The following is a 20903-nucleotide window of genomic DNA, read 5'->3' on the forward strand; positions in this document are numbered from 1 at the left end:
CGGATGACTGGAAAAAGGCTAATGTAGTGCCAATCTTTAAAAAAGGGAAGAAGGAGGATCCTGGGAACTACAGGCCAGTCAGCCTCACCTCAGTCCCTGGAAAAATCATGGAGCAGGTCCTCAAAGAATCAATCCTGAAGCACTTAGAGGAGAGGAAAGTGATCAGGAACAGCCAGCATGGATTCACCAAGGGAAGGTCATGCCTGACTAATCTAATCGCCTTTTATGATGAGATTACTGGTTCTGTGGATGAAGGGAAAGCAGTGGATGTATTGTTTCTTGATTTTAGCAAAGCGTTTGACACGATCTCCCACAGTATTCTTGTCAGCAAGTTAAGGAAGTATGGGCTGGATGAATGCACTATAAGGTGGGTAGAAAGTTGGCTAGATTGTCGGGCTCAACGGGTAGTGATCAATGGCTCCATGTCTAGTTGGCAGCCGGTGTCAACTGGAGTGCCCCAGGGGTCGGTCTTGGGGCCGGTTTTGTTCAATATCTTCACAAATGATCTGGAGGATGGTGTGGATTGCACTCTCAGCAAATTTGCGGATGATACTAAACTGGGAGGAGTGGTAGATACGCTGGAGGGCAGGGATAGGATACAGAGGGACCTAGACAAATTGGAGGATTGGGCCAAAAGAAATCTGATGAGGTTCAATAAGGATAAGTGCAGGGTCCTGCACTTAGGACGGAAGAACCCAATGCACAGCTACAGACTAGGGACCGAATGGCTAGGCAGCAGTTCTGCGGAAAAGGACCTAGGGGTGACAGTGGACGAGAAGCTGGATATGAGTCAGCAGTGTGCCCTTGTTGCCAAGAAGGCCAATGGCATTTTGGGATGTATAAGTAGGGGCATAGCGAGCAGATCGAGGGACGTGATCGTCCCCCTCTATTCGACATTGGTGAGGCCTCATCTGGAGTATTGTGTCCAGTTTTGGGCCTCACACTACAAGAAGGATGTGGATAAATTGGAGAGAGTCCAGCGAAGGGCAACAAAAATGATTAGGGGTCTGGAACACATGAGTTATGAGGAGAGGCTGAGGGAACTGGGATTGTTTAGTCTGCAGAAGAGAAGAATGAGGGGGGATTTGATAGCTGCTTTCAACTATCTGAGAGGTAGTTCCAGAGAGGATGGTTCTAGACTATTCTCAGTGGTGGTCTCAAGTTGCAGTGGGGGATATTAGGAAAAACTTTTTCACCAGGAGGGTGGTGAAACACTGGAATGTGTTGCCTAGGGAGGTGGCGGAATCTCCTTCCTTAGAAGTTTTTAAGGTCAGGCTTGACAAAGCCCTGGCTGGGATGATTTAATTGGGGATTGGTCCTGCTTTTGAGCAGGGGGTTGGACTAGATGACCTCCTGAGGTCCCTTCCAACCCTGATATTCTATGATTCCTGTCAGGACTGTTTGGTACGAGCCCCTCGGGCACGTCAGGGAGCCCTCTTGCCCCATGCTGGCTCGGCCAAAACATTCGCCTTGACCCCAGTGGCTTCTGGGAAGCGGTGGCGGAGCGTGGGATGGCGCTCCTCCCGAGTGGAGCCAGTGCAGGCAGGCGTCAGCTGGCTGGTTAGAAGGAGAGTCAGACCTGGGGCTCTTTGGGGGACATTTGCAAACTGCGCAGCTGCTGGCCTCTGTGGCTGTTGCTGGGAATGAGGGGCTCTGGTGCTAGCACCTGCAGGGAAGAGAGCAGTAAGGGAGCAAGGGAAGGCAGCAGCTCCGGCCCTGCAGGCCCGTGGCTGGCGAGCCTGAGGATTGCTCCAGCTTGGACGCTGCGCTGGTCTTTGATGAGTCCTTGGAGACCTTACGTGTCAACGGAAATGATCGGCCTTTGTGCCTGGTCTCAGGGAAGAGCCTCTCAAGTGCTCCAGCCAATATCTCCTTTCTGGATGAGGCCCAGTATGTCTTGGGGAGCCCAGCACCTCCCCGCCCCAAAGCATTTCTGAGGCACCAGGGACATCACTGCAGAGCAGGCCCCACTCAGCCTGGAGCTGCTTTTCTCTCCGCTCAGGGCACCTCTCTCAGTGGGGAGAAGCGTCCCTAAGCGAGCGCTCTCGTGGCATCCATCGCTGACCATGTTCCCTCGCACGGCCAGGTCCCGATGCTGGGCCGAGAATCTGCTGAGGCACGTCCATGGGGATCGGTAACGCGCTGACCCCCGGGGGCAGATTTATCATCATCCAGTTGAGAGGGATCAACGATCCTGTCAGGAGCCTGGATCCTGAAGGCAACTGGGCTGGGCAGGCAGCACGTGGGGGAAGAGGAGGGGAATGCTGAGAGGCCCTGCCCCAGCCCTGTCCCCTCCGTATTGAGCCTCCCAGGCAAACCACACCGACTCCACTCTGCTTTGAACAAGCGTCCTGAGCAGGTTGAGTGCCAGCCTGTGACCCCCGCTGGATTGGCAGTCCTGGGCTCTGAAGGGGCAGCAGCAGTTGGTGGCTTCCTCCGTGCTTCCCCACTCCAGAGAGGCCACTTCTTGGGGTCGAGGGCCCCGCGTGGGCTATGCTACCTGTGCCCTTCCGCCAACAGATGGACATTCACTCGCTGGCACCTGCACGGAGGCTACCAGTCAGTGCTGGCCTTCCCTGGCTTTGAGCTACTCTGCTGTGGCTGGTTCCCATTGCCCTGAGCCAGGCAATCTCTGCTTGCTCATCTGTTTCCTTTTCCACCCCTTTTGCGGACTCACCTCTTGCGCCTCGGGGCATGACTTCCCTGCTGCTGGGAAATCTGGTGTCCCCTGGGAAGCCTCCGGCAGCTTCCCTGCACCAGCTGAGGATGGGAGGAATTCGTCACACTGCTGCACGCCAGCGATCGGCCACGGTGCACCAGGCGGGGATGACTGGAAGGCTGCACTGGCAGCTCCCTTCATGGCTTGTCCTGTGCTGCTTTGCCCCCAGGAGCTGTTCTCCCGCTCGCTGGTGGAGAGCGACATGCGCAGCGCCCCCTACGAGTTCCCCGAGGACAGCCCCATTGAGCAGTTGGAGGAGAGGCGCCAGCGGCTGGAGCGGCAGATCAGCCAGGACGTGAAGTAAGGCGATTCCCCCTCTCTGTCCCCATCTCCCCACGTCTCTCTAGGTCCTGACCCCATTGGGCCCCGCTTGGGGCAGAGCAGAGGGAGTATCATGGAGTTAACGGGCTAACCGGCTCCAACAGGGAGCTGGGACTAGACAAGGTGGGAGGGTCCCTTCCAGGGCCAGCTCTGAGCTGTGCTGGTCAGAGGCCTGAGAAACTCACTGCACCCCAGCCAGGAGCACTCACACACGCCCAGGTCCCTCAGGATTGTTCTTAGACCCACCTGCTTGGTCTTCAGGCCAGGTCTGCTGTCATGGAGGCCAGCAGGGCAGCTGATGGGCAACCCAGGAGCAGGGTGAGCCTCTGGCTGGAGCGGGTGCTTGTGCAAGGCTGGCAGTGCCAGGCTGCCCTATCCTGCCTGGAGTTTGTGCAGCCGGAAGCATCCTGGGCTTCCTTGGGGTCCCCGCTAGGGGAATAGCTGAACATGCTGCCCCCACCCCGTCCGTCAGGCAGAGCAGGCTCTGTCTCTCCCACCTCGCTCAGGCCTCAGGATTGCCAGCGCCCCGAAGAGCAGAGCTGGGTTGAGTTTGGGGGAGGAGGGGCTGGGCTCTAGGGTTGCTATGGGTCTCCTGGGTCCCCCAGCCCTGGTCCTTCTCTGGTCTCCCAGGCACCCCGGGCTCTTTTGGGTCTCTTCACTCTGGGGTCCCCTTCCCCATCCCGGTGAATTTCACTTGGTTGCATCGGTGGTGCCTGGTGTTGGTTTCTGCATTAACACCCGTGTTTTCTTTCTTCCTCTCTCGTCCCTGTCTGTCTCTGTCCGTCCATCCGTCCGCCCCTGGCTCTGCCTCTGCTTCCCGTTTTTGTCCTCAGACTAGAACCCGACATTTTACTCAGAGCCAAACAGGACTTCCTGAAAATTGACAGTGCCGCTGACTTACAGTGAGTGTCTGGCTTTTCCCCTCGGCCAGGGACGTGGGGTGAGCTGGGAGCACCCTGGGGCTGCGGCTCCACCCGATCCCAGCCCGGCCTGGGAGCAGCATCCTCTAGGGGACCCACCAGGATGGTGCGGGATATCACAAATGAGCTCTGGGCGCTCCGGTCCCTCCTGCAGTAACTGCTCAGCTGGTGCCAAAGGGGCCAACCTGGGGGCTTTCCTGCACCCCCTCCCATTCCTGAGTGATGGTGTGTACTGGGGGCTCTGCAGGTAGCTCGGCGTGGGTGGGGGAACGGAAGAGGAAGGGATGGGGCCATGCATATCCTTCTGGAGAGCTGCTAAGCAGGGCGCTCTCTCTAGGGTGGGGAAGAAGGGGCCCAGCTAGGGGAGAAGAGGTGTGAGCTGGCTTCCCCTTCTGGAGGAGAAGGGGGAAGGGTGGGGTGTCCCCTCTGGACAGTGGCTAAGGAGGGCGCTTCCTCTAGGGTGAGGAAGGCAGGCAGACCTGGCATCCCTGTGATGGAAGCTTGTGATCCCATAGCTCTAGCAGCAGCCAGGCCCGCTGGTGCAGTGGGGTGGGTTTTGCTCCTGTGCCCTTTGGGGAAGGTGCCCGCCTCAGGGAGGCCGGGCTGGAGAGCTGGTGCTGGCCGGATCACTCGTCCCGCCGGGCACTCGCCCTCACTCTGAGCTCCCTTCCCACCTGCCTTTGCTTCCAGATGCTGCGGATGAGGCCAGTGCTGCCTCTTGTCTCTGTTGCGGTTTGTTTCTGTCCCCCTCGTTGCTCGTGCGTTCCTGGGCTGAGTTGCATGGGGCAGGGGGCTCAGTCCAGAACCAGGTTCCCAGGAACCCAACCTCCAGCAGCCAAGCTGAGTCCCGATGCCCGGTGAATGGGACCCTCTTGAGTGCCATCTTCGCTGCAGGCTGCTGCCCGGGAGATGGCACCCGTCTGGGCATTGGCTTCTCTCTTCAGCTGAGTGCCACCCCTGGTGCACAGCGTGGCTGAGCTGTGAATCGGGTACTGGGTAACAGTGGTCGCACCTTTGCTGCTGTGTGGCTGCTGAGATCCCAGGGGAGCTCCCCCTGCCCTGCGCTTACCCCAGCTGTCCCCCCGCGGTGGGGGCCGAGTCCATGTTGCACATCCCCATGTGCCGTGTGTCTGTCTCTGGATAGCTCCACGGGCCTGTGTGCAAGTGATGGGGAGCAGAGGCGTGGCCAGGGCCAGACACCTGCCGTTGCCCCCTGACCCATCTTTTCCCCCCTTCCTCCCCCAGGCTGTACAAGGAGCAGAACGAGGACCTGGTGGATCATCTCCCCAAGGAGCGGGATGCGTTGCTGGAGCGGGAGTTCCAGAGGGTCACCATCTCCGGGGAAGAGACGTGTGGGGTGAGTTTGCCTGGAACAAGGGGCTGCCTGGGGGGAGTGGGAACTAAGGGTTACTTGGGTTACCCTTCCTCTCTCTCAAAGACCCCAGGAGCCAGCCACTCCCCTCTGTCTTGGGGCTGGATCAGAGCCAGTGCCCCCTAGAGGGGAAAGGCTCCTTGTCACAGGCATTGGCTGGCTAATGGGACATGGGGTGGGATTGGAACTGGCACCCCCTGTGTTGCATTCTCTGATCTCCCTGAGCCCACCAGTCCCTCTCCCCTCTCTGAGGTATATCTGTGCTGCAGGCAAAGGTCTGACCACACCTGTGATCTAGCGCGGGTAACAATAACAGTGAAGATCTGAAAACACAGACCCTGACACGGGCCAGCAACCCAAATACATCCCCCGAGTCTCTGGTGGGCTTGTAGGGGCGGCTAGCCCACACCACCATGTCCTCGCTGCGCTGTTCGCTCTAATCCCGCTGGCGCAGGCCATGCTGGTATGCCAGCCCGTGACGCCTTCACCTTCATGTCACCGGGCACCTCGCTGCACCTGGTCTCGAGGACTGGGCCACAGCATCTGTCCCCAAATCCCCTCGTCTTGGGTGATGGGCAGCACACCTGCCCCTGAGTACCCAAGCCAGGGGCTGGCCTTCCCCTCTCCAGAACCATCAGAGTCCAGTGAGATCCTCGTGGGATCCCCTTGAACCCCATTCAGGGTCACCACTCCCCAGCTGGAGTCAATTGGCACAGTCCCATTGGAATCCACAGAGCCCCAGGTCTGACTCTCCTTCTAACCGGCCAGCTGACGCCTGCCTGCACTGGCTCCACTCGGGAGGAGCGCCATCCCACGCTCCGCCACCGCTTCCCAGAAGCCACTGGGGTCAAGGCGAATGTTTTGGCCGAGCCAGCATGGGGCAAGAGGGCTCCCTGACGTGCCCAAGGGGCTCGTACCAAACAGTCCTGACAGGAATCATAGAATATCAGGGTTGGAAGGGACCTCAGGAGGTCATCTAGTCCAACCCCCTGCTCAAAAGCAGGACCAATCCCCAATTAAATCATCCCAGCCAGGGCTTTGTCAAGCCTGACCTTAAAAACTTCTAAGGAAGGAGATTCCGCCACTTCCCTAGGCAACACATTCCAGTGTTTCACCACCCTCCTGGTGAAAAAGTTTTTCCTAATATCCCCCACTGCAACTTGAGACCACCACTGAGAATAGTCTAGAACCATCCTCTCTGGAACTACCTCTCAGATAGTTGAAAGCAGCTATCAAATCCCCCCTCATTCTTCTCTTCTGCAGACTAAACAATCCCAGTTCCCTCAGCCTCTCCTCATAACTCATGTGTTCCAGACCCCTAATCATTTTTGTTGCCCTTCGCTGGACTCTCTCCAATTTATCCACATCCTTCTTGTAGTGTGAGGCCCAAAACTGGACACAGTACTCCAGATGAGGCCTCACCAATGTCGAATAGAGGGGGACGATCACGTCCCTCGATCTGCTCGCTATGCCCCTACTTATACATCCCAAAATGCCATTGGCCTTCTTGGCAACAAGGGCACACTGCTGACTCATATCCAGCTTCTCCTCCACTGTCACCCCTAGGTCCTTTTCCGCAGAACTGCTGCCTAGCATTCGGTCCCTAGTCTGTAGCTGTGCATTGGGTTCTTCCGTCCTAAGTGCAGGACCCTGCACTTATCCTTATTGAACCTCATCAGATTTCTTTTGGCCCAATCCTCCAATTTGTCTAGGTCCCTCTGTATCCTATCCCTGCCCTCCAGCGTATCTACCACTCCTCCCAGTTTAGTATCATCCGCAAATTTGCTGAGAGTGCAATCCACACCATCCTCCAGATCATTTATGAAGATATTGAACAAAACCGGCCCCAGAACCGACCCCAGGGGCACTCCAGTTGACACCGGCTGCCAACTAGACATGGAGCCATTGATCACTACCCGTTGAGCCCGACAATCTAGCCAACTTTCTACCCACCTTATGGTGCATTCATCCAGCCCATACTTCCTTAACTTGCTGACAAGAATACTGTGGGAGACCGTGTCAAAAGCTTTGCTAAAGTCAAGATACAATACATCCACTGCTTTCCCTTCATCCACAGAACCAGTAATCTCATCATAGAAGGCGATTAGATTAGTCAGGCATGACTTTCCTTTGGTGAATCCATGCTGGCTGTTCCTGATCACTTTCCTCTCATGCAAGTGCTTCAGGATTGATTCTTTGAGGACCTGCTCCATGATTTTTCCGGGGACTGAGGTGAGGCTGACTGGCCTGTAGTTCCCAGGATCCTCCTTCTTCCCTTTTTTAAAGATTGGCACTACATTAGCCTTTTTCCAATCATCCGGGACTTCCCCCGTTCGCCGCAAGTTTTCAAAGATAATGGCCAATGGCTCTGCAATCACAGCCGCCAATTCCTTCAGCACTCTCGGATGCAACTCGTCCGGCCCCATGGACTTGTGCACGTCCAGCTTTTCTAAATAGTCCCTAACCACCTCTTTCTCCACAGAGGGCTGGCCATCTACTCCCCATGTTCTGATGCCCAGCGCAGCAGTCTCGGAGCTGTCCTTGTTAGTGAAGACAGAGGCAAAAAAAGCATTGAGCACATTAGCTTTTTCCACATCCTCTGTCACTAGGTTGCCTCCCTCATTCATTAAGGGGCCCACACTTTCCTTGGCTTTCTTCTTGTTGCCAACATACCTGAAGAAACTCTTCTTGTTACTCTTGACATCTCTTGCAAGCTGCAGCTCCTGGTGCGATTTGGCCCTCCTGATTTCATTCCTACATTCCCGAGCAATATTTTTATACTCTTCCCTGGTCATATGTCCAAACTTCCACTTCTTGTGAGCTTCTTTTTTATGTTTAAGATCCGTTAGGATTTCACCGTTAAGCCAAGCTAGTGGCCTGCCATATTTACTATTCTTTCGACTCATCGGGATGGTTTGTCCCTGTAACCACAACAGGGATTCCTTGAAATACAGCCAGCTCTCCTGGACTCCTTTCCCCTTCATGTTAGTCCCCCAGGGGATCCTACCCAGTGTGTCTGGCCCGGCGGCGCCTCTGTCACGTGTACGCTCTCTGCGCGGGCGATCGCCCGGCGCCGCCTCTGTCACGTGAACGCGCTCCGCGCGGGCGATCGCCCGGCGGCGCCTCTGTCACGTGAACGCGCTCCGCGCGGGCGATCGCCCGGCGCCGCCTCTGTCACGTGAACGCGCTCCGCGCGGGCCATCGCCCGGCGCCGCCTCTGTCACGTGTACGCGCTCCGCGCGGGCCATCGCCCGGCGCCGCCTCTGTCACGTGTACGCGCTCCGCGCGGGCCATCGCCCGGCGCCGCCTCTGTCACGTGTACGCGCTCCGCGCGGGCGATCGCCCGGCGCCGCCGCCTCTGTCACGTGTACGCGCTCCGCGCGGGCGATCGCCCGGCGGCGCCGCCGCCTCTGTCACGTGTACGCGCTCCGCGCGGGCGATCGCCCGGCGCCGCCGCCTCTGTCACGTGTACGCGCTCCGCGCGGGCGATCGCCCGGCGCCGCCGCCTCTGTCACGTGTACGCGCTCCGCGCGGGCGATCGCCCGGCGCCGCCGCCTCTGTCACGTGTACGCGCTCCGCGCGGGCGATCGCCCGGCGCCGCCGCCTCTGTCACGTGTACGCGCTCTGCGCGGGCGATCACTCACTTGCACACGCATCCACGATGGGGACGTTAAACTGCCAAGGCAGCGTCGCCGTTGCAGCCTCAGCCACGTGCCTTCCTGCTCATTCACAAGATTCCTGGTGCTCGTCCGGATGGTCCTCAGCCATCGGTAGATGCAGTGGCAGCGTTTCCCTTTGCGTGGGTGTGTTACACGCTCGAGAGGATGTGGCTGTGCACAGATCCTCACGTGCAGCAGAGACGGAGTGGGCGTGTGTGCCCAGGAGGCTGCACTGACACGAGGAGTGGAGAGGCATCTTGGGGGAGGGGAGGAGAGCCCCCCCGCATGTGTGTCTCCCACTTGCTGCTGGCCTAGAGCTGGGACGGATGTCACCTGGGCCAGGCAGGCTTTGGTCTTACGCCTCCAGCAGGCTTCCCTGCTACAGGAGAGGGGTAGATGGTGATTGGAGCTGGGATGTGGGGATGCACCCTCCCTTCTCTCTGTCCCCAAATCCCCCCTCTGGGAGATCCTTAGCCCCCTCCACTCTCCTTGGCTGAGGCCTGTAGCAGAGAGTTCATCTTCAGGCCACAGCCCCCTGTACATCCTCCCAGACTGGCTCAGCACCAGCATCCAAGGAAGGGACCCAGGCAGGGCGAGGCACCGTATCCTAGCACAGCTCCTGCAATAGGGAGGGTGATGGCTTCTATCTAGGGTGGCCGAGGAAAACCCTAAGATAGGAAATGAAGAGGTGACCAGCTGGGTCTGGTAGATCTTCAATCCTTGACAAGGACATTTGTGTGTGTGTGGGGGGGGGAGGTGAGAGAGAGAGAGATCAGTGAAATTAAAAGGTAACATTTAAAAAGGATGAAACTCTTACTAAGTTAAAACTATTATTATTTTAAATCCACCGTGTATTGTTATCCTCGGAACTTACTGCTGCAGGATATTACTGAAGAAAACCTGCTTCCAGATCCCAAACCTGCTGATCATTTTTTAACCCTTTACATGTGAGCAAGATTTTCCCTCCTCCCCATGCGGAAAACCCAGGCCCTATTCTAACCCCTTAAAGCACTGGCATTTACATCTTCCAGCATTACCCCATAGGATGGATCCTCCCAGACCTCAGTGTTGGGAATGGAGCATGTTCATCCATGGAAACCTGCCCAGGTTGGTTCCAAGCCGTGGGCCTGACCCTGGTTAGAGCCTGTGTCTCCTGTTCGCCCTCCAGGTGCCCTTCACAGACCTGCTGGATGCAGCCAAGAGCGTGGTGAAGGCACTGTTCATCCGGGAGAAGTACATGGGGCTCTCCCTGCAGAGCTTCTGCAAGACCACTGCCCGCTTCCTGGAGGAGCTCTCTGGGAAACCACTGGAGACCCGGGTCTATGAGGAGATCCCGGAGACCCCCGTGGCTGCAGGTGAGACCAGGGCTGCGGGGGGCAGGGGAGCAACGAGCGGCAGGGTAAACCCTGAGGTGCCCCAGGGTGGGAGCGTGATGGATGGCTGGGAGAGGGTGGGCTGCAGAATGGACTCCTGGGGGAATGGGGGGGAAGGGAAGAAACCTCATCCCTTAGAACAATCCTGCCCAGGGGCTTTCCCAGCCCCCCTACACCCCTTCCCAGCCAACATCTCTCAGCTCACTGGGCAACACGCCCCTTCACCACCTGCTGGCACTTGCATCCTGGTCATGCTCCCCCTGCCCCTGTTAATTAAAAGGGGGGGTCAGATGGGGGGGCCCTGAGGGAGGAGCGTCCCTGGTGGGGGGGAAGGGGCAAAAGTCTGGATTGCAAGATGGAGGGAGTCCCGGGGGGAGGGCGCGGCACTGAGCAGGCGAGAGACGTATCTGGACTGGGGAGGCCTGCTCTCAGGCTCCCCCCGCCTTTGCCGAAGATTCCTGTGCCTTGCCCTGGGGTGCCACGAGGGACCTGGTCCCAGGCTAGCGCTAGGGGCTGTCCAGACCCCAACCCAGTATGAACGCTCCCTGCGCTGCTGCTCCTCCTTTTGCAGATGCTCCTGTGCACCCCCCATTCACAGACCAGCACCCCTACGAGACCTGCCTCCCCGAGGCCATGCCGCCTGACCTGGGCTTCGGCCTCAGGATGGTCGGGAGCGTGATCCATGTCTACACCAAGCGGGATGTTGTGGACAGGTGAGGGAGGGGGAAGCGCAGGTGGGAGGGCGTCCGGGGCATGAACCCAGGTGTAACCCGGGTGCCCGGCACGGCGAGAAGCAAGACCTGGCAGGTCTGAAAGGAGCCAGGTCTGTGCTGGAGAGGCAGCCTCTCTGGGGCACGTGGAATGGAGCGCCGCCCAAGGGCCCAATCCTGCCCCTTCCCCGCAGGCTCTCCCAGGCATTGCATTGCATGGCATGTGCAAATCCCCTTTTGCATCTGGGTGCCTTCCTGGGGCTAGCCTGGGGCCAGCAGGGTGGCCTCCCCTTGCCATCCCTTTGGGGTTTCTTCCTCTCATTCGCCCCATTTCTGCAAGCCTGGCTGGCTGGCTTTCTTCAGGTCGCCCAGAGAACCAGGGACAGAGCCCAGTCCCTGGTCCCAGCCTGGGCTCTAAGCACTGAGTGGCCACTGCCTCTCCCGGGAGGAATAATATTATTCATGGGAGGTTTTTTATTACATTGCATCGAAAGATCCCAGGGAGCCCTGTGAACTGTCACGTCCCTTAGAATCTAAGGGTAGCCGCCTCTGGGGTGGGTGTAGCCACTGCTTAACAGCCCCTGGCAACACGACCCAATGCGGGCGGGGAGGGGAGGTGACAGATAACACTGCCACTTGAAGTGGCTTGAGGGTTTGGGGAGGCAGCTGGAAACAACCCGTGTGAATGAGGCCTGGGTACTGGATTAACTCCCCTGCCCTTGGGAAAGATCTGAATGGCAGGGCAGTGCCCTAGCCACAGGGCTATGGGGTACTCTGGGTGGGGATTTCTCTGCCTCTCCTTTGGAGCTTGGCCACCTTGTAAATAGTTCCTGGAGCAGGGACTTGACCTTGGGTCTCCCACATGCCAGCTGGGTTCCCTGCCCTGGCTGCTCCCTTTCCCTGTCCCAATGACTGTGCTTGACATGTCGGGGTGGCCGGCCCTGTGCTGTCTTCTCCCGCAGGAGCACGGAACTGGACCTGCCGTACCCCAACCTGCAGGAGTTCATAGCCGACATGAACGTCTTGATGGCTCTGATCATCAATGGCCCCATGTAAGCAGAGCAGTTTCCCTTCCTGCCCGCTCCCCTAGGGCTGCACGGCTTAGGCAGCTGCTCCCACCCATGAAGCTGCCTGGCCCCTCTGTCGGGCTGGCTGCTGCACCGTTACAGCTACAGAGCTGAACTGAGGGCCGCCTCGTGTGTGAACGGGACCAGTCCAGCCTCAGGCTGCAGGCGGTACGGGATGCCCCCTCTTCAGACTCCAGCCCAAGAGTTGCAGTTAATAACACCAAGGCCACAGAGTGGCAGAGCCAGGGATCAAACCCAGGGCTTCTGGGTTCTAGTCCAGTGCTCTACCCACTAGGAAACTGCTGCCCTGCAGTGAAGGGGGTTTAGGCCCAGGGGGTTGTGAACAGAGACCCCAGATCCATCACCTGTTCGCTTGTCTAGAAAATCCTTCTGCTACCGGCGGCTGCAGTACCTGAGCTCCAAGTTCCAGATGCACGTCCTGCTCAACGAGATGAAGGAGCTGGCGGCTCAGAAGAAGGTTCCCCACCGGGACTTCTACAACATCCGCAAGGTACCATCAGGGCCGGAGCTCACCCCGACCCTGTCTGCCGCGAGGCGTCATCCCATGTAGCCAAGCAAATTCTTCACTGGACTGACCGCCCTTGGGAGGGAGGTCTCTGTCCCCTGGGCTGGGGCAGCAGCACTGCTAGGTTGCAGGGACTGCCTGCATCAGCGTCCATGACCAAGTCGGTGCCAGTCCTCTCTGCTGTGCAGAGGCCATGAGCACCTGCCCACCGGGACTGAGACCCACTAGGTGGAGACGGCTTTCCGGTCCTGCTGACCTTGGCTTGGCTTCCAACCTAGTGGTCAAGGGCTCCTGCTCCCTGCCCGTGCTGGTGGGAGGCCTCAGTCACGTGTGTCCCTCCCCCCACGCAGGTGGACACGCACATCCACGCCTCGTCCTGCATGAACCAGAAGCACCTGCTGCGCTTCATAAAGCGCACCATGAAGAAGCACCTGGATGAGATCGTGCACGTGGAGAAGGGCAAGGAGCAGACCCTGAAGGAGGTCTTCGAGACCATGAACCTCACAGCCTACGACCTCAGCGTGGACACGCTGGATGTCCATGCGGTACGTCGCCCTTGGGAGGTGCTCTGGCTCTGCTGCCCTCTGAGGACGGCTTCCTTGCTCTGGGCAGGATTGTGGCTCCCACCTGGGATGCCAGGAGAAGGTGCAGCACAGGAAAGCAAACCCATTCTGGGTAGAACCTGCCCCACTGTGCTCCCCAAGGGACCCGACTCTTGAGCTGGGGCTCCCGCGCCCAGTGCCTGCTCAGGCCAGCTGTCCCAGCACTGGCCTGCAGGGATGTCCTGCAGCTGAGGCAAGGGGATGCTCCAGCCCTGTGGCCTTTGCTGAGCTGAATGATGGATCCTCCGTGAGACCTGGGCAGCCGGGGCCCCTTGGGAGGAGAAGATGTTAGGTCTGGGGGAGAAGGCGCTGGAGGCAGGGGATGCTCGCCCCTGCCATGGGATGGGCACTAAGAGGATGGGTCTCTGCAGACTTGCTCTGGTGGGAGCCAGGGAGGGGCAGTTGGATCACTGGGCTGGGTCTGTGTGTGCTCCTCACATGGCTGCTTGTGCGCTGATGTGTCCCTCTGCCTGGCGGCAGGACCGTAACACCTTCCACCGCTTTGACAAGTTCAACACCAAGTACAACCCCATCGGGGAGTCCATCCTGCGCGAGATCTTCATCAAGACGGACAACCAGGTCTCGGGGAAGTACTTCGCCCACATCATCAAGGTGAGAGCTGCCTCTGGGCCTGTGCTCCCAGGAGGGGCATTGCCCCGGGCCCTGGCACCTCTGCCACCCTGCTGCGGAGACCAGTCCCACTCGCCTGCCAGCCCCCATGAGCGGGCAGCCTGGGAAGGAAGCCAAAGGCCGATTCTGTCATGGCGGCAGGGTCACCAAGGGTGAGTGCAGCCTGGCAATGGTGCCTCCTTCCCTGGCACCGGCTCACTGTTCGAATCTGTCTCTTGCTTGATCCCGCTGGTGAATGGCGAGTGGATTTAGTGTCTGGGATGCTCAGTCTTGTTGACGAGTTTGCAAGGCCGGGTGTCGGGAAACAGCAGCATGGAGATGGGGAGCACATGATGGAAATGGAGCTAAAAGACTGTTTGAGGGAGCGGGGGTGGGGGATCCAGAGACGAGAACCTCCTGGGGGTGAAAACGTGTGTGCGCACGGAGGGTGGGGGACATACAGGATGTGCCCGATGTGGGGCTGGCTGTCTCCCCTAGTGAGGCCTGTTTGTGTGGGGGGAGTTGGGGGAAGAAGCTCATGTTTCATGAGTTGCATGTGGGGGTCTTACATCACTGTAGCATGCACACGCGTGCCTTTGATTCAGGAGGCAAAATGCGCAGACATCCACGTTGCAAGTCCAGACTCACACTTGCATTGCTGTTTTGCAAACTGAGACATGCACGAGCATGTGTGTCTCCCCTCGTGTCTCACGAGCCGAGGCTTGCGTTTCCCAGCCAGCCCGCTGGCTGCTAGGGCACTTTCCACGGCGAATGTGCTTGTTACCCTCTCCGCAGGAGGTGATGTCCGACCTGGAGGAGAGCAAGTATCAGAACGCGGAGCTGCGGCTCTCTGTCTACGGCAGGTCGCGGGATGAGTGGGACAAGCTGGCCAAGTGGGCCGTGAGCCACAAGGTGCACTCCAACAACGTGCGCTGGCTGGTGCAGGTGCCGCGCCTCTTGTGAGTAGTCAGTCTGCGGGGCCAGGGCAGCAGGGCTGGTCACATGGGCTTTGTGCCAGGGACTGACCCTTCCAGCCAAGGATGACAACAATGATTCTTTGTATTCCAGTAGCCCTGCTCTGGGGCCTGGGCTTGGCTAAACCTGGACAGTCCAGGAGCTCCCTGGTGGGGCAGTGTCCTGACCCAAGTGGCAAGGGATCCAGCTGGAGGGGGAGCCATCCTGCATCTCCACACCCAAGCAGGCATCAGGCTCATTGGGAAGCCTGGTTCCAGGGCCCAGGAGCTAGGTGAACCAAACCAAGGGAGGGATGGGACTGGGGGAGGCAGCAGGATGAGGGAGCCTGGAAGGGGGGGAACTGACAGCCGAGTCTCTTCAGGGAGCAGAGGAATCAGGCTCCAGCATCTAGAAGAATCCTACGCCCACCAGCCCAGGGATAGCAGGGCTAGTGGCCTGATGCCCTGCCCTGTGTAAATCAGGACTAGCCCCATTGAAGTTGGAGGCGTTAGCCTGGTGTAAGCGAGAGCAGGATCCGGCCCCAGGGAGCAAGCTGGCCGTGGTGGGGAGGCTTCCCGGTCTGAGCCTGCCCTCGGCGGGGCCCCTCTCTGTCTCTCTCAGCGATGTGTACCGCACCAAGAAGCAGCTGGCCAACTTCCAGGAGATGCTGGAGAATATTTTCCTGCCCCTCTTCGAAGCCACCATCCATCCTGCCAGCCACCCGGAGCTACACCTCTTCCTGGAGCACGTGTGTGCCGCCCGCAGGGCTTGGGGACCGGGTTGGACTGGGCTGGGGGCAGCGGGGGGGGCAGGGACTGTCCAGCGCAGGCCCCTGTGTGTGGCACAGTTGAGTGCTTCTGTGGGGTGACAGGAGCCTTCTGGGGGAGGGTAACATGCCAGATCTGGGATCCATCAGACTCCTGCTTCTGTGGTGCCCTGCCCCTGACCTGGGCACATCAGTCCCTCTTCTGCCAGCTCGCCTGGGGGATGGGCATGGGGGTCTGTAGTCACCCGGGAGGGGGCAGCACTGCCTCCAGCAGGGGGGGCCCTGGGAAGGTCCTCCTGCCCTGAGCCGTGCGCTCCTCGTCCAGCTTCCCGCGCTCCCTCCCCACGGCAGGTGGACGGCTTTGACAGCGTGGACGACGAATCCAAGCCGGAGCATCGCATCTTCAACCAGGACAGCCCGCTGCCCGGGGCCTGGGTCGAGGAAGACAACCCGCCCTACTCATACTACCTGTACTATATGTATGCCAACATGACCGTGCTGAACCACCTGCGCAGGTAGGAGCCCCCCCCATCCCGCGCGGGGGAGGAGTTATCTGTGCAGGTAGAGGGAGCCCTCTCTCCCCACCTGGCCCATCCCCACGGCACTGGGGGTGGGGGCTCCTGGCAGGTTGCATGGACCCGTAGAGGACATTACTAATCCGTCTGTTCGTGTCCTGCCAGGAGGTTGTCTGTTACACCCCCCGTGGCTATGGAGCGCCCCTTTGTGGCTGGGGCATTTCACAGCAGGGTATGGGATGCTGTCTAGAGTGCAGGGTCTGTCTGGGGATTCCCTATCCAGGAGAGCCCGCTCCTGGGGGTTGCATTTGGGTGGTGGCGGTTCCCAGCATCCCCTCCCCCCGTGGCTCCCTGGCTCACGTGCTGTGGGTCCGTGCCCACGACAGGCAGTGGCCGGTTGCTGACCTGCTTTTGGCAACCTCTCTGCAGGAAGAGGGGCTTCCACACCTTTGTACTGCGCCCTCACTGCGGGGAGGCGGGCCCGATCCACCACCTGGTGTCAGCCTTCATGCTGTCGGAGAACATCTCGCACGGGCTGCTGCTCCGCAAGGTAAGAACCCAGAGACCCATGCAGTCGGCTCTTGTCGGGTACCAGCGATCCTGACACACCAGTGGAGCACGGGACGGGCGGGCAGGGGGCTGTGATGTTACCGGTACAGATGGCTGCATCTCCATCATGGCAGGTCTTGGGGAAGGCCTTGGCTGGTGGGGAGCCTGGATACCATGGTGATGGGCACGTTAAGCGAACTTAGCTAGGTTAGGGTGCTACAAATGCCAAGACAGAGGGACAGCTGCTGCCTGATCCTGCTGACTATGCCACTGTGACAGGCTGGGTCACAGAAACCCACTTGGGACTGCCACCTGATGTGCCTAGACTACCTCTGAGCCCCTTTTTCCCTGGCAGCTTGGGACTTCAGTGCCCTGCCTGGTTGTGCCAGACACGCCAGCCTGCTGCAAAGACAGACCCAGGTCTGAACCACGTCCCCCAAAAGCTGCAGGCTTAACTGAAAACAGCTTACAAAGTGCTCCTGTCTCTAGCACCCAGATACCCAGTTCCCAATGGGATTCAAACCCCAAATAAATCCATTTTACTCTGTTTAAAGCTTATACAGGGTAAACTCATAAATTGTCCACCCTTTATAACACTGATAGAAAGATATGTACAAGTGTTTGCTCCCCCAGGAATTAATTGCTTGCTCTGAGTTAATTAATAAGTAAAAAGTGATTTTATTAAATACAGAAAGTAGGATTTAAGGGGTTCCAAGTAGTAACAGACAGAACAAAGTGAATTACCAAGCAAAATAAAACAAAAATGTGCAAGTCTAAGCCTAAAACAATAGGAAACTAAATGCAGGTAAATCTCACCCTCAGAGATGTTCCAATAAGCTTCTTTGACAAACTAGACTCCTTCCTAGTCTGGGTCCAGCAATCACTTACACCCCTATAGTTACTTTGTTCCAGTTTCTTTCAGGCATCTCTTTGGGGTGGAGAGGCTCTCTCTTGAGCCAGCTGAAGACAAAATGGGGGGGATTTCAGGGGCTTATATAGTCTTTCTCTTGTGGGTGGTAACCCCTTTGTTCTCTTGGGTAAAATCCCCTCCACAAGATGGAGTTTTGCAGTCACCTGGGCAAGTCCAATGTCTATGAATGATTCAGCTTTTTGCAGGCCGACGCCATTGTTTACACGTTAGTTTGAACGTTCCCAGGAAAGCTTAGATGTGGACTGGTGTCTTCCAAGGTCCATTGTTAGCTTAGCGCTCCCAATTACTTGAATAACCCCTTCTCACCATGTTGACCAAATCTGCTTTATGTGCTTCCTACAGCAAACGCTTTAAATCCAAGCATAGAGCCAACGCTCGTAACTTCAGATATAAACATGATCCATGCCCACAGATAGGATGAAGACGTTCAGTGGAGCGTAACCTTTGCAGAGAGATGTCACGTGGCATGTCTAGCTGAAAGCATATTCCAGTTATGTCACATATACACTCAGAAGCATCTCTCTCTAAAGTCTTATGGGTGCAACGTCACGTCAGCGGGATAGCGAACGGGCTCGGCGCCGTGGGGTCTGACCCGGGCTCCGCGGCGGGGTGGGGAAGTCGGGCTCTGAGGGGAGCTGCTCTGCCCCGTTAACCACGCTGCCCCCGGCTCGTCCTGGCCAGGCGCCGGTGCTGCAGTATCTCTACTACCTAGCCCAGATTGGCATCGCCATGTCCCCGCTCAGCAACAACAGTCTCTTCCTGAGCTACCACCGCAACCCGCTGCCCGAGTACCTGTCCCGCGGCCTGATGGTCTCGCTCTCCACGGACGACCCCCTGCAGTTCCACTTCACCAAGGTGAGCGAGTCGTGGCGCCCGGGGCCGAGAGCCCCGCTGCCCCAGGCGGCTCTGCAAAGCGCCCTCTGGGGGCCCTGTGTCACTCTCGGGGAGACGCCAGCAGCCGGGGGGGGGCTGGGAGGGGAGCAGGAGCAGCAGGTGCTGACCTTTGGGGAAAGATGACCAGAGCTGGATGTGTCTAGCTTGGCCCAGGGTGGTAGCTGGGGCTATGAGACCAGCCTTGGTGCGCATGCAGGCTGTGACCCCAAGACTCGGGAGGGCTTGCAGGTGGCACAAGGATGCATCGCTGGGGTGAAAAAGGTGAGAAGACCCTTCTTGCCAGGGAATGGGCTGGGGCCCCTGTTCTGTGTCAGGAGCCAGAGGGTTCTGTGTGGGGTGCCTGGAGCAGAGGTGGCGCTGGTGGCTGGCCCCCGCAGCTCTCTGCCCGCTCCGGTCTGGGCGTACGCTGACCCCGCAGACGGCCGTGCGCTGCGGGAGGTCGGGGTGTTTAAAGCAGGGCGTAGGTTTTGTTGCAGCTGCTGGAGGGGAAGCCGGAGGTCCCCAGCAATGTTGCTTTAATGTAAGCCGGCAGAGATGGTGAAATTGCAGCTTTCTGCGGCAGGGCTGAGGGACTCCTGCGGGCGCTGCGGTGAGAGCAGAGACTTGGCTGCAAGCAGCCACCTGTACCGTGATGCAGGAGACGCTGCTCCCAGGGCTTGCTTTGATCCTGCTGCTCCCGGGCCCCCCAGTCGTTCCCAGATTTCTGTCTGCCCTGCCTTTTGGCAGCAAGTCCAGCTCCAGCCAGCTGGGGGACTGTGCCCTGCCCCCAGGCCGGGATTCCTCTGGCTCCAGTGCCAGTCCCCAGCAGGTGAAATGCCAGGAAAGCTGGGACTATCGGTGCCCTTTCCCCTCCATTGTGGGCCCATTCAGGGCCAGGACTCCTCCCCAGTCTCCTGGCTGCCAGGCTCGGTTGTGCAGGCCGCCCGGTGCATGCAAACAGGAGATGCATGCGCCATGGCCCCGGGGAGAGGCGTGAGGGGTGGAGGCGGTTGCAGAATTCTCCCCACCAGGAACCAGCTGTGCTCACCAACGGCACCTTAGGGCATGAGGAGCCCTCCTGCTGCCCCCTCATGGGAAGCGTCTGCACTGGCAGGGCAGGGCGGAGGCTCACGGGGCAGGGCAGTGTGGAGGAAGCATGCTGTGGTGCTGCCCAGGCTGGTGGTTCGCTGCAGCGATCAGCAGCCCACCCCACTCTCCTGCCCCGCTGCAGGCAGGGACGGGGTGAGAGGATGCTCCAGGGAGCTGGCTGCTCGGGGGGCAGCCGGGGCCAGTCTGATGCGGGCGTGCCATTGCAGGAGCCCCTGATGGAAGAGTACAGCATCGCCACGCAGGTGTGGAAGCTCAGCTCCTGTGACATGTGTGAACTCGCTCGCAACAGTGTGCTGATGAGCGGCTTCTCCCACAAGGTGACGCCAGGGCCCCACACCCCCGGGCACGGCCCCCTTGTGCGCCGGGAGCCCAGCACGTGCTCAAAGCCTGGGCCGCTCAAGAGTGTACAGGCCACGCTGCGGGACCTCGGCAGGTTCCTGCCCCCAGCCTGGCGTTAGGGGGTGCTGTGCTCTGTACCCTAAACCCCCCATCTCCAGCCTCCCAGCCTGGCGTTAGGGGGCGCTGTGCTCTGTACCCTACACCCCCCATCTCCAGCCCCCCAGCCTGGCGTTAGGGGGTGCTGTGCTCTGTACCCTAAACCCCCCATCTCCAGCCTCCCAGCCTGGCGTTAGGGGCGCTGTGCTCTGTACCCCACACCCCCCATCTCCAGCCTCCCCTCCTCCCCCAGCCTGGCCTTAGGGGGCGCTGTGCTCTGTACCCCACACCCCCCATCTCCAGCCCCCCAGCCTGGCGTTAGGGGGCGCTGTGCTCTGTACCCTAAACCCCCCATCTCCAGCCCCCCAGCCTGGCGTTAGGGGGCGCTGTGCTCTGTATCCCACACCCCCCATCTCCAGCCCCCCAGCCTGGCGTTAGGGGGCGCTGTGCTCTGTACCCTACACCCCCCATCTCCAGCCTCCCCTCCTCCCCCCCAGCCTGGCATTAGGGGGTGCTGTGCTCTGTACCCTAAACCCCCCATCTCCAGCCTCCCAGCCTGGCGTTAGGGGGTGCTGTGCTCTGTACCCTACACCCCCCATCTCCAGCCTCCCCTCCTCCCCCCCAGCCTGGCATTAGGGGGTGCTGTGCTCTGTACCCTACACCCCCCATCTCCAACCCCCCAGCCTGGCGTTAGGGGCGCTGTGCTCTGTACCCTACACCCCCCATCTCCAACCCCCCAGCCTGGCGTTAGGGGCGCTGTGCTCTGTACCCCACACCCCCCATCTCCAGCCTCCCCTCCTCCCCCAGCCTGGCGTTAGGGGTGCTGTGCTCTGTACCCCACACCCCCCATCTCCAGCCCCCCCAGCCTGGCGTTAGGGGGCGCTGTGCTCTG

General features: G+C 59.3%; 1 protein-coding gene across 2 annotated transcripts in view; it reads left to right on the forward strand.

Moving 5' to 3' along the window:
* AMPD2 (adenosine monophosphate deaminase 2) overlaps positions 1–20903 on the forward strand; it is a 41145-nt gene that overhangs the window by 16773 nt on the left and 3469 nt on the right. The window contains exons 3-17 of one of the 2 annotated variants that reach the window (XM_073319589.2): positions 2889–3019; positions 3874–3942; positions 5206–5317; positions 10160–10346; positions 10936–11077; positions 12037–12126; positions 12523–12652; positions 13018–13212; positions 13750–13881; positions 14674–14837; positions 15454–15580; positions 15950–16113; positions 16543–16663; positions 18275–18448; positions 19783–19893. In XM_073319589.2, the coding sequence (XP_073175690.1) occupies positions 2889–3019; positions 3874–3942; positions 5206–5317; positions 10160–10346; positions 10936–11077; positions 12037–12126; positions 12523–12652; positions 13018–13212; positions 13750–13881; positions 14674–14837; positions 15454–15580; positions 15950–16113; positions 16543–16663; positions 18275–18448; positions 19783–19893 (2049 nt within the window). The remainder of the gene's footprint in view (positions 1–2888; positions 3020–3873; positions 3943–5205; positions 5318–10159; positions 10347–10935; positions 11078–12036; positions 12127–12522; positions 12653–13017; positions 13213–13749; positions 13882–14673; positions 14838–15453; positions 15581–15949; positions 16114–16542; positions 16664–18274; positions 18449–19782; positions 19894–20903) is intronic. The other variant, XM_073319590.2, reaches the window with a different exon arrangement.

Source organism: Lepidochelys kempii, chromosome 21 (genome assembly GCF_965140285.1).
Source record: "Lepidochelys kempii isolate rLepKem1 chromosome 21, rLepKem1.hap1, whole genome shotgun sequence".
Classification (NCBI taxonomy): Eukaryota; Metazoa; Chordata; order Testudines; family Cheloniidae; genus Lepidochelys; species Lepidochelys kempii.